Source organism: Simochromis diagramma, unplaced genomic scaffold, assembly GCF_900408965.1.
Source record: "Simochromis diagramma unplaced genomic scaffold, fSimDia1.1 OVJJ01000283.1, whole genome shotgun sequence".
NCBI classification, from domain to species: domain Eukaryota; kingdom Metazoa; phylum Chordata; class Actinopteri; order Cichliformes; family Cichlidae; genus Simochromis; species Simochromis diagramma.
This window is the reverse complement of record NW_024386814.1, coordinates 1-12,292: the sequence shown is the minus strand read 5'-3', so window position 1 is coordinate 12,292 and position 12,292 is coordinate 1. Positions and strand designations below refer to the sequence as shown.

The following is a 12,292-nucleotide window of genomic DNA, read 5'->3' as shown; positions in this document are numbered from 1 at the left end:
TACCTTTTTCTTTTACTGTGTACAGCACTTTGGTCAACCTGTGTTGTTTTTAGACATGGTTATTGATTGATTGATTGATTGATTGATTGATTGATTGATTGATTGATTGATTGATTGATTGATTGAAATACAGCCTACTCCACATCCTCCAAGTTACAGAGGAGAGGAACCATCTGGGTGAACTTGTGCACATGGTATTGGCTGTCATGGTCCCTGTGCCTCTCCGGCTCGCTCGTGTTGGCCACAGGTTTGTTTTGTTTTCTCTCCTGCTTCCCTGGGTGGAGCTCATTGTAGGCTCTCACCCTTGGCCCACGCATCTGCGGTGATTTCTACACCTGTTGCTGATCAGGCGGCGTCCCCCTTGCCTATTTAACGCTGCGGCACGGAGTATTCGGCACCGGAACGTTGAACCTCCCATGTTCGTGCTCTCAGCTCTCCTAAGACAAACTCTCTCAGTGTTGTGTGGCGTATTGATCTAATTGGACTCTTTGTGTTTAGATCTCCCCGGAACTGGTGGCGGACCCTGACCTGTGATCCCTGTGTGTGTCAACATAAGTGGAAATTGGAGCGAGAGTGGCTGTGGAGAAGCGAGTGTGCGTAAGAAGAGGAGTGGCGGAGTTTGGGCCGAGTGGACAGCGAGTGTGGATTCCTTCCCCTCGAGCCCTGAACCCCTGCCCCATTCACTGTATATACACATCACTGTGGTTTCCCTCTGTGTTAATAAATTGTCAACCCTTTGCTTGCCAGAACGCTTCCTGCGTCTGAATCCATCTGTTAGGCCTGACATTGGATACCTGGAAATCAGTGACGGGACCATTAATGCTTAAACTTGTACACAGGTTTGAGAGCAACCACCCAAAAGCTTCTGCTAATAAACACTAGTCTGTGTTTGTGATGCAAATGTTTCTGGCTGTGTTCACAAACACTTAGTAAGGTGAGTGAGGAATATTAATACTTATTATTAGATCATTAGCAGACTGTAGAACTTGACTGCACGCCAAGGTGGCCGTTCAGCCATTTGATTCATGTTGCAGCAGCTCATGAGTGAATGAACATCGTGCAATAAAAGTACTTCTAGAAGTACATTTTTGCAAAAACGTACATTGTGGAGGAATGTAGGGAAGACACGAGAGAGCCCAATATTTTACTCAAACGTTAATCGCTGCATCACACAACTGAACATTCAAAGCGCCAAAACCTAACCCTCTCACTTCCCGTTACACTGGGTACGAGTGGAGCTACCTGGTGGTATGTACTTACATTTATTTAAATTTACTTGAGTAGGCTTATGGGTTGCCAACTCAGCATGCGGTCAAATTCTATAGAGTCATGCTAATGACCTAATGATTTTATTCAGATGTGTTGCAGCAGAGATACATTTAAAAGCTTCAGGACGCTGGCTCTCAAGGCCTGGAGTTTGACACCCCTGCTTTACACAAAGATGGGTTAAATCACAGTGCAAAGAATGAATGAATAAATGAAATATAAAAAAATAAATAATTATTAAATAGTCTTACACATCAATGTCATTGGTTGACTTTTGAAGTATTTGAATCCTTATTGGGTTCCCTGAGTGAGAGAAGGATTAGAACACTTTAAAATCAGTACTGAAAATATGTGCAGACATTACTAGATAGATTTTGGGTTAGAATCGATAAATCACTAATGATAGTTAATAAGATAAGACACATTACAAAACGACATACATTAAGTAGAAAGTGAAAAGGTAACTTTTCTTCAAGCAGCATAGTGGAGCAACAGAAAAAGACAAACCCCAACACCAGCACTGCTGCAGCTATTACAGTGATTGAGGGAAAATCTGTGAAAAAAAACAGAAAAAAGTGACGCTGACCACCAATAGTACATCACTCATGAATTGAAGGGAAAGGCAGAAGTATTGAAGTCATTGTTATTAGATCCCAGTCAAATTTACCCAAGTATCATCCGTCTCTAGTCTAGTCTGTGGTATACAGAAAGAGTTTCTCACCACCAACAGATGGTTTTTGGACCTCAGGAATCGTCTCCATCACCTCTCTGTGAGGAGCAGAGAGCACTCGTGCTGCACATCCCACCTGTGTGCTGTGTTTACGTGAACCTGAGAGCACAGCTGTAGTGGTGACAGTGAATGTAGCGTTGGTGTTGGACACACTGACAGTGTTGTATTGTGAGAAGCTGAGGTCTTGTTGTGAGACACTGAGTGTTACTGTGGGAGCAGGTCGACCAGTGGCTGAACAGGAAACAACCCACTCTTCAGTAGAGTTTGACTCTCTGACATCAACAACAGGTTCATGCAGCTCTGTGAAGGATCAGGAGATATTGCAAGGAATATGTTGTTGAAAGGAAATCAGTTTCTAGCACATTTAAACACATTAATGCAAAAGTTCTTACCATAGACTTGGAAGCAGGTTCTACCTGTGAAGGAGCCTTCAGGATAAGTGTTAAACAGACAGTGATAGCAGCCTTCATCCTGCTCCGTCACATTCCTGACGACTATGGAGCAGTTCTGTAGTCCAGTGTATTTAAACTTGACTTTATCTTTAAAGCCATCATTCACTCTCTGACCATAGTACTTGCTGTAGGTGGCAACATTTGTCTCCACATCACGTGAGATTTTCTGCCATGTGACCTGAAGGACGTCTTTAGTGTCCAAGAGCTGACAGCTGAATTCAGCATCTTGTCCCACTGCTGCCAGCACAGTCTGCTGTGTTTGGACCACTGCTGTTAGAGCTGCATGGAGAATAACATGAGTTAGAGATGTGGAACTGAGAGGTATTGATGGGAAGGATTAAACAATAATTCGGGTCATGGAGTAGTCTGTGTTTTAGGCTCAAACAAATTGACATGTGGGTACCACTTACAGTGGGGCAAAAAAGTATTTAGTCAGCCACCGATTGTGCAAGTTCCCCCACCTAAAATGATGACAGAGGTCAGTAATTTGCACCAGAGGTACACTTCAACTGTGAGAGACAGAATGTGAAAAAAAAATCCATGAATTCACATGGTAGGATTTGTAAAGAATTTATTCGTAAATCAGGGTGGAAAATAAGTATTTGGTCACCTCAAACAAGGAAAATCTCTGGCTCTCACAGACCTGTAACGTCTTCTGTAAGAAGCTTTTCTGTCCCCCACTCGTTACCTGTATGAATGGCACCTGTTTGAACTGATCATCTGTATAAAAGACACCTGTCCACAGCCTCAAACAGTCAGACTCCAAACTCCGCCATGGCCAAGACCAAAGAGCTTTCGAAGGACACCAGGAAAAGTATTGTAGACCTGCACCAGACAGGGAAGAGTGAATCTACAATAGGCAAGCAGCTTGGTGTGAAAAAATCAACTGTGGGAGCAATCATCAGAAAATGGAAGACATACAAGACCACTGATAATCTCCCTCGATCTGGGGCTCCACGCAAGATCTCATCCCGTGGGGTCAAAATGATCATGAGAACGGTGAGCAAAGATCCCAGAACCACACGGGGGTCCTGGTGAATGACCTGCAGAGAGCTGGGCCCAAAGTAACAAAGGTCACCATCAGTAACACACTACAACGGCAGGGAATCAAATCCCGCAGTGCCAGACGCAGTGCCGTAGCTCCGCAAACGCACATAACGCACACTGCGTAGGGCACCAAATGGCCGGTAGGGCACCAAAAAATCAGGGTCGTAAAAAAAAAAAGTAAACCATATTAATACTATAAATATCATATGCATTAATATGGTTAAACAATACAAAAGCAACATAAAACAATTTTCCCGAAAAAAGGGGTGAATCTGCTTTGTGCCCTGTCTCCAGTCTCCTCCTGGTGCCCCCCACTCCCAGTGGTCTGTTCTATAATTGGTAAACACCTGTTTGAACATGGCCTCGAAACGGCAACAGGAGTCGGGAGCGGAGAAAAGAAAGAAGAAGAGGAAGCGTGATGAAACTCAGGCGTCGCTTGCCGGTAAGGCAATGTTTAAATAATAATAATAAAAAAAGTTCATTATTGTAGCCCTTGCTTGCACGCTCATGTCCGTCAACTCTGTGATAGCTCCTGTTAGCAGTGTTCATACTGTGTTAACAAATGTTGCAAATGATTGATGTTGGGTAGTTTGTTTACGTTGTGGATATGAATATAGAATGGACTACTAAAAGCAACTCATCATGGTCACTCAATTGACGGTTTTCAGATAACGTTAGCAATCGTGACTCACGATTGCTAACGTTATCGTGATTCGTGAGACTAGCATTTCCCTCCTCAGGTTGCTAGCTGGCTAACGTCATGCATGCTACTGATTAACCTTAACTTTGGGATAGGTCAGTGATGCAGTCAAGTATTATTATCAGATTAGACAAGATTACTTTGTATGTTGCTGCATTTCAGGATATCTATAAAGACGCATATCTTATTTATGCCATTGACGTCTGAACACATAAATAGTTCTCGTCTTTCTTTAGGTTCATAGATCAAGGGCGACATCTGTTGGTGAAACTGTAATATGAAACCTATATCTTCCAGTAATATAGATTTCCTACTTGCGCATTTATATCAAATTATGTACAGCATGTTTATATTGCCATTTGCCATTATGAAAATCTATACATGTAAAATATAGTTAGTAATTTTTAAATGTACCAGTGACTTACTTAATTTATTAGTCTTATAATGCAATCTTTCGTAGGCCTACTGTAGATTCAAAATTGTATTTCTGTAAAATCCCTGAATATTTTCTCTTGTATGCAGGGTCAATGCTTAAATATGTTCAAGGAGGATCTCAAGGACAGGATGAACCATCCAGTAGTAGTGCCATCCCTGGACATCAACCACCAGCCATTGTAGACCCTGCAACAATCCCTAGCCAAGAAGAACAAGAACCATCAACCACCAGTTCAGGTACAGTTCCATACACAAGTACCACTGAGAGTCCTTTCACTGAGAGACTATCAGAAAGTGACACTGTGGAGACATGTGTGCCCCCTTCAACCGAAATTACACATTATTGCCAGGCTCTTTGTTCTTGTTCCAATGTTCAATTTTTGTTTCAGTATTTATTTGTAACAGTATTTTTAACCTCCTTTAACCTTATTTATTTGTTTAACTGTCATGTTTGTTGTTATTTAATTAAACAAATTCCACTGAGAAATTAAAGTATTAATGTTTTTTTTTTTTTTTTTTTTCAGTGGCGGGGGGGGCACCATAAAGCATTTGTGCTTAGGGCACCCAAATGGCTAGCAACGGCCCTGGCCAGACGTGTTCCGCTGCTGAAGCCAGTGCATGTCCAGGCCCGTCTGAAGTTTGCCAGAGAGCACATGGATGATACAGCAGAGGATTGGGAGAATGTCATGTGGTCAGATGAAACCAAAGTAGAACTTTTTGGTATAAACTCAACTCGTCGTGTTTGGAGGAAGAAGAATACTGAGTTGCATCCCAAGAACACCATACCTACTGTGAAGCATGGGGGTGGAAACATCATGCTATGGGGCTGTTTTTCTGCCAAGGGGACAGGACGACTGATCCGTGTTAAGGACAGAATGAATGGGGCCATGTATCGTGAGATTTTGAGCCAAAACCTCCTTCCATCAGTGAGAACTTTGAAGATGAAACGAGGCTGGGTCTTCCAACATGACAATGATCCAAAACACACCGCCCGGGCAACAAAGGAGTGGCTCCGTAAGAAGCATTTGAAAGTCCTGGAGTGGCCTAGCCAGTCTCCAGACCTCAACCCCATAGAAAATCTGTGGCGGGAGTTGAAAGTCCGTGTTGCTCGGCGACAGCCCCAAAACATCACTGCTCTCGAGAAGATCTGCATGGAGGAATGGGCCAAAATACCAGCTACTGTGTGTGCAAACCTGGTAAAGACCTATAGTAAACGTTTGACCTCTGTTATTGCCAACAAAGGTTATGTTACAAAGTATTGAGTTGCATTTTTGTTATTGACCAAATACTTATTTTCCACCCTGATTTACGAATAAATTCTTTACAAATCCTACCATGTGGATTCATGGATTTTTTTTTCACATTCTGTCTCTCACAGTTGAAGTGTACCTCTGGTGCAAATTACTGACCTCTGTCATCATTTTAGGTGGGGGAACTTGCACAATCGGTGGCTGACTAAATACTTTTTTGCCCCACTGTAAATGTGATGTAGACTATAAATATAAACCTGACACTCATTGTTTCATACTGTATGTTTCAGGTACATTTTCTATAATCTATAAAATAAAAAAAAAGTAACACAATTCAGTTAGCTACCAACTAAACAAAGAAAGTCAGACAGACGTACAGATCATGTCTATATTGGTTCTGTTGGTCCATGACCAATTCTGGAGGTCTGTACTGCATTTGAACTTTTTCAACAATTTGGAGGTCCAACCATGATTTAAGCTGGACATCAATATGGCGTTCAACATTAGAACCTTGGACTTGATGTATATTTTTTGGACATCATGTAGATATCTATGACAAGTGCAGGGAATTTACAAGATTAATCGAGGTCATATTTTTATTTACAAAATATCAATATTGGGGTTACAAAACAATCCCTTCAGTGGACCAAAAATGAATTATAAAACCCATCACTTCAACATAACCAGTACCAGGACTGGTATTGACTGGTAGCTCGTGCTACTGTAGAAATTCCCATTGATTTTCTACATTTTCCCAGAGGCCTCCCCTTCTGTGGATTACTGGTTATTTATTAATTTGTGCCTCAATTATTTCAGACCAGTTATTTCACTGGGGAAGCCCTAAATTGCCCACTTCCTAATTTCAGCACTGTTTGATCTTTCTCTTTAGCATGTATGTAACTTTGGTTTGTTGAGATTTTGGCATTACTTCTGTCATAAACATTCTCTCTCAGACATAACTGACTAAGATTTCTGTGGTTACCCAGAACATTTTAATAGACTTTTTGTAATGAATCAAGTCTTCAAGCCCTTCTTTTTAAAATAGTGTATAAACCGTATGTATGTGTGAAAGACTGTTAATGTTTTGATAAATTGTTTATTTTAGAACAATTGGTGAGTGTGTTTAGCCACTTCACACTACTACACTTTGCTCTAAACTACATTCCTTCTCTGAACAGTATATATGTGAATGGACTGACGGATCTTTTAATTTCAAATGTTAAATAATTGTCAGTAAACTACTTATGACCTGAACTCCGTCTCTGTCTAATGGAAATGAGTGCCTTCTTGTTTTTAACTACATTGGGGTTGTGAAACGTCTTTTACATTGTAGGCCACATACAACCCAATTTTTGTTAATTTACCAACCATACATACATAACACACAAACATGTGGTTTATCTATTGCTTTCATCGTAATATGAATAGGCATGGGGCAACCTTTAACAAAACAGTCTAAAGCTGTTTTCACACAGCTCTCAAAACAGTCTCATTAATCTGAATGATGAACAACTCAACACAGAAAGTTGATTTTGTTCTTTTTTATTAGGCTGAGTGTTCAGTGGGAGAAACGTTTTGTCACTCATTCAAACAAAATCTAAACTCTTCAGTAATTGTATCTCCTTCTAATTCTGTCTAAAGACAATCTCTTTGTCACTTCAGAGAAAAGTTCTCACATTTTAGGATCAATTTTTAATTATTACGAGTGAAGGTTCTTGTTTTCTTTTTCTTTTTCTCTTGTCACAATAAATAACTTTAAAAAACAAAAACAACAATACGGAATAATACTTACCTTTTGAAAAGGCCATAAAAAGAAAAAACAAACACAGAATCCCACAGTCTGACATGGTGCACGTCTCTGTGTCCCCACTGGCTATTGTACCACGTATTGAAACAACGTCGTACAATAGCCAAATTATTGAAAACTCAAATGTCCCCGAAGGAAGGAAGAATCTCCCTTCCTTGTGGGACATTCCAAGGTGTGTTAGAATGATCAACTGTACCAAGTAAAGTACAAAAACTTCCCAGTGCAGTAGAGTTTCATCAGTGTTTTAATCAGCAAACTCAATCATTTTTTTCTGCATTTTGAAAATTCAGTAAAGCTGTATGTGTCAACATTTGTCTCCACATCTTGTAAGATTTTCTGTCATGTGACCTGAAGGATGTATTTAGTCTCCGAGAGCTGACAGCTGAATTCAGCATCTTCTCCCACTGCTGCCAGCACAGTCTGCTGTGCTTGTATCACTGCTGTTAGAGCTGCACAAACAAAATAAGAGGCTTTCATAGTCCGTGTTTTATGTTTCATTTAAAAAAACAACAACTACATAACAGAATTCAGTGAGGTACATGCTGAACTTACAGGACAGAAACAAAGTACCAATCCTATTGCAGTAGTATATCTCCAGTAACAATACCAGCATTGGTATCAATAGTATTGATAACTGCATCAATCTGCCCACCTCTAACTCGTGCTATTGTAGAAATTCCCTGTGAACTTATACATTTTCTCAGAAGCCTTCCCTCCGCGCATTACTGGTATGTTATTTATTATTTTGTGCTCCAAGTTCAGTTATTTCACTGGGGAAGCCCCGTAATGCCCACTTCTTCATTTCTGTACTGTTTGATCTTTCCCTTTAACATGTATGTAACTTTGGCTTGTTGAGATTTTAGCATTACTTCTGTCACCAACATTTTAATGCTATCTTTACTCTGTTATAATCGTCTCTCTGTCTCAGGCATAACTGACTGAGATTTCTTTGGAAAAGTTCTCACATTTATGACCTTTTTAGGAGCTTCTTGTTTTGTTTTGTTTTCCTGTCACAATAAATAACTTAAAAAACCAAAAATAACTATATGGAATAAAACTTACCTTTTGAAGAGGCCATTAGAAAAACTAACAAATGTATAATCCCACAGTCTGACATGTCTCTGTCCCCTCACTGGCTATTATACAATACATAGAAACAAATTAGAGAATTTCACTTAGTCCCTTCCTTGTGGAAATTCCCAGCTGTGAAATATACACAAAGTAAAGTACAAAAACTTCCCAGTGCAGTAGAGTGTCATCTGTGCATTCCTTGCAGGGCTGAAATCTTTTAATCATCCATCTAAATCATTATTTTTCTGCATTTTGAGAATTCAGTAAAGCCTCTTCATCGCTTGGTAATTTTTATTTTTTAATACCTGCTACTCGAATCAGAAGCTAAGTTGCTCTTGGATGAATAAGTCACATAAATAATATATTTAAAAAAACAAAAAACAAATATATGTATGTAGTTAATTCTCTGCCCCCTTTTATGGGTCGCCAAAGCAGATCACCTACCTGAATTTCACCCCATCCATCCTCTGCTACACCAACCCTCTGCATGTCCTTTACTCCATCCATGTATCTTCTCTGAGGTCTTCCTCTTTTCCTCCTTCCAGGCAGCTTCAGCTCCAACACATTCACCCTCCCTCCTCTGCTCATGTCAAAAAGAACATAAAGTCACGTGTCTGACCACCACCATCAGTTTCAGCTCTCTGCTCTTCTACTCTTTCACATAGTTACAGATATGGCTGATCTCTCAGGTGGAGGCAGTATTCATCCAGAGGAGAGCTGCTTTACTACAAACTAATACACCATGTATGTTAGATGGGCAGAAAAATGGCATCCAAGAAAGTAACAAGTTCTAATAGTGACCAGCAGAAAACCACCACACTCACACTGAAAATAAGGTACACAAGATTTATTTTTCCTCCAAAGCAGACTGGTGGCTGAGGACACAGTTCCGGTCTGCAATCCAAGGCCCAAAAATTATTAGCCTGGTTACAAACAGGAAAAGGTGGTCACTAAGAAAAACAAGCAGCCAAGCACATACAAATTTTGCATCTTCCTGAGAAAGACTTTCCAACCACCTTATCAGGCCTTGTGTTGTTAGAGAATGGGTTTCCACACCAGATCCTGGGAGTTCAACTCTCAAGCTCTTCTTCTTCAAGTCTTGAACTCCTCTCATTGGTTACCTGCGAATTCCAGAATAGGGTGTTGCTCCTTGAACTCAGCACACCAAAAGTTTCCAATCCAGTCTTTTTATCACAACAAGTCCACATAAATCCTGATTAAAACGAGTCCTCCTCCAGTGTCATTTGATTATTTTAAAAGGAAAAGCTTCCAGGCCAGGTTAAAACGATTTTCCTTTGAAATGTTCATTTCTCTAACTGGAGTCTCCAATTTTAACTGGCTTCCCTTCTGCAACTGTGATCTTTCGACCCATCTGTATAAATCTGTAAATAGTCACTGTACCACTCTATTATAAAATTCTTGACAAATATCTGTTGTAATTCTTCTATTCTTAATACTTAATAAAATGGTAAAGCATTTAATACTTTAAATGCTCCAGCTCTATTATCCACAACCCACCCAAAACTATTTTTAAAATCTTTTCTCTTTCCCAACAATCCTCTAACACTTTCTTAACAGGATGATTTTTATTATGACCTTTCAAATGTATCCAATTGTTAACTATTAACTAGTTGTCTTCTAATATATAGTGGACTTTCTTCTGATTCTACTTGTAAAGCACACATTGGCATTGTTTTAACTGCCCTTAAGCAAAGTCTCAGTGCTTGAGCTTGGATAACATCCAAACTTTTTAGCCAATTTTTATCCACTGACCCATATACCACATGCCCAAAATCTATTCTTGAGCAAATTAACGTGACAGACCCTTTGTCAACCCTGCTAAAAATGTTATATTAAGTACCTTTTTACTTTTCCCCATAATATGCTTTGTGATTTTTTTAAAGTTAATATCTTATTAAAAACTACACCCAAAAAACAAAGTGTATATTAATCTGTATCATCTTCATAATCATATCATCTTCCAGACCTAAAAGAGGATCCATTGTCATCTACTTCTACAATAAATGGCTTATGGCTCTCTGGGTGAATCAGAACTGGAGCAGATGAAACAAGTCTTTGAGTTTGGCAAAAGCTCTATCAGCTTCGTGAGACCGGGTGAAGGGGAGCTTTGTGGAGTTAAGTCGTGTGAGTGTGCTGCTGCTACCTGACTGTAGTTGTGGATGAAGCACCGGTAGTGTCACGGTCCTGGGTCTCCTGACCCAGCGTTTTTAGTTCTTTGTGATGTTTGTATTATTGTACTTGTGTGAGTTATTCTATGGTTTCTAGTTTCGATCCCTTGCCCTTCATGTTGCTCTGTGTCCCCTCTGTTCTGTGTAAGTCTGTGTCTGCATGTTTGAGTTCCCCTCTGTGTCTCTCGGATCTTAGATTCCTCTGCCTTATGGTTTATGTCTCTGTGTTTCTTAGTTGCTGTCTCCACTGTCAAGTTCGCGTCTCTGTGTGATCCTTCCTGTTTTACTTTGAAGGTCTGTGTCTTATGTGAATGTGTCCTGCTTTGCTTGTCTCATCGGTCCTGATTTCTCCCAGCTGTGCCCTCCTTCTGTGTCTCATTCCCCTCGTTACTCCCCAGTGTATTTAAACCCTGTGTTTCTCTGAGTCAGTGTCGTGTTGTCCCTCAAGCTGTGTGGATCTCCCTGTGAGTTTTAGTCCATTGTTTCCCAGTTTAGCTTAGTTTACTTTGTATGCTCATTTTTCTGTGACCAGCCAATAAAGCTGTGATTTTGAGTTCATCCCCTGAGTCTGAGTCCTGCATTTTGGGTCCAACTCCTGCCTGCCGCACAGCGATTCATGACAGTACGACGCAACCAGACATGGACCCAGCAGCACTCAACCCACCAGAAGAACTGCGTCTGGACATAATCTACTCCGTGGAAAGACTCCTGCATCTGTGGCTCGAACATGAGGGGAAGGAATTTCGCCGTGCTGTGGAAACAAGACTACAGCGTTTAATCTCTGGTCTTCCCTGGCTACTCAGTGCGCTCCACCCACTCGAACAGGAATTAATCCAAAATGAGCTCCACCTTCATCCCCCAGCTGCTACTGCCCACCTGCCTGAAGGGCCAGATGTGGAGCTGCTCGGCCCGTCAGAGCCATCATCAAAAAGAAACGACGATCACGCCGCCAGCGCGCACCCCACAGCCGGGACGTTCGGACTTGTACATCGCCGGCTTGTGGTGAGTAAGGACTCTTTTTCTGTGTCGAACCGTGGGTTCAGGAGGCTGGGCAACTAAGCTCTCTTAGCTGCCCAGCCTCCTGAAGCTCTCTTAGCTGCCCAGCCTCCTGAAGCTGCGTCTCCTGTGTTCCCGCTGGCACAGCCATTAACTCCACCACACGCTCCATTTTCACCTCTACCATCGCCTCAGTCATCAGTTCGGTCTGCCACTCAGTCGCCCTTAGTTCCATCATCCACACTACCACCTGTTTCCCTTCCACCACCACCATCACTACACCCTGCCATTCAGGCAGCCACTCCTCCACCCGTTACACCTCCACCACAACTGTCACTGCAGTCTCTAG

At 41.2% G+C, this 12,292-nt stretch overlaps 1 protein-coding gene across 2 annotated transcripts; it reads right to left on the bottom strand.

Annotated features, from left to right (window-relative positions):
* Positions 1–1,515: 1,515 nt before the first annotated feature.
* On the bottom strand, positions 1,516–9,669 carry LOC120730699 (OX-2 membrane glycoprotein-like). Of its 2 annotated transcripts, XM_040027156.1 has the most exons (5): positions 8,750–9,669; positions 7,673–8,136; positions 2,389–2,727; positions 1,988–2,296; positions 1,516–1,819 (listed from the first exon to the last, which is right to left on the bottom strand). In XM_040027156.1, exons 2-5 carry the CDS (start codon positions 7,851–7,853, stop codon positions 1,602–1,604), a joined length of 1,047 nt encoding a protein of 348 aa, XP_039883090.1. In that variant the 5' UTR covers positions 7,854–8,136; positions 8,750–9,669; the 3' UTR covers positions 1,516–1,601. The 2 variants fall into 2 exon arrangements, with proteins under 2 accessions (XP_039883090.1, XP_039883091.1); XM_040027157.1 differs by lacking the exon at positions 1,516–1,819 and having other exon boundaries at positions 1,849–2,296; positions 8,750–9,665.
* Between the last annotated feature and the right edge of the window lie 2,623 nt (positions 9,670–12,292).

Bases quoted from the DNA above. Each gene is read 5' to 3' on its own strand.
- LOC120730699 (XM_040027156.1), bottom strand. From the start codon at position 7,853: ATGTCCCACAAGGAAGGGAGATTCTTCCTTCCTTCGGGGACATTTGAG. The intron at 2,728-7,672 runs GTAAGTATTATT...TTCTCCATGCAG, and splicing joins TTTTATGGCCTTTTCAAAAG to CTCTAACAGCAGTGGTCCAA. The intron at 1,820-1,987 runs GTGAGAAACTCT...TTTTTTTCACAG, and splicing joins CCAAAAACCATCTGTTGGTG to ATTTTCCCTCAATCACTGTA.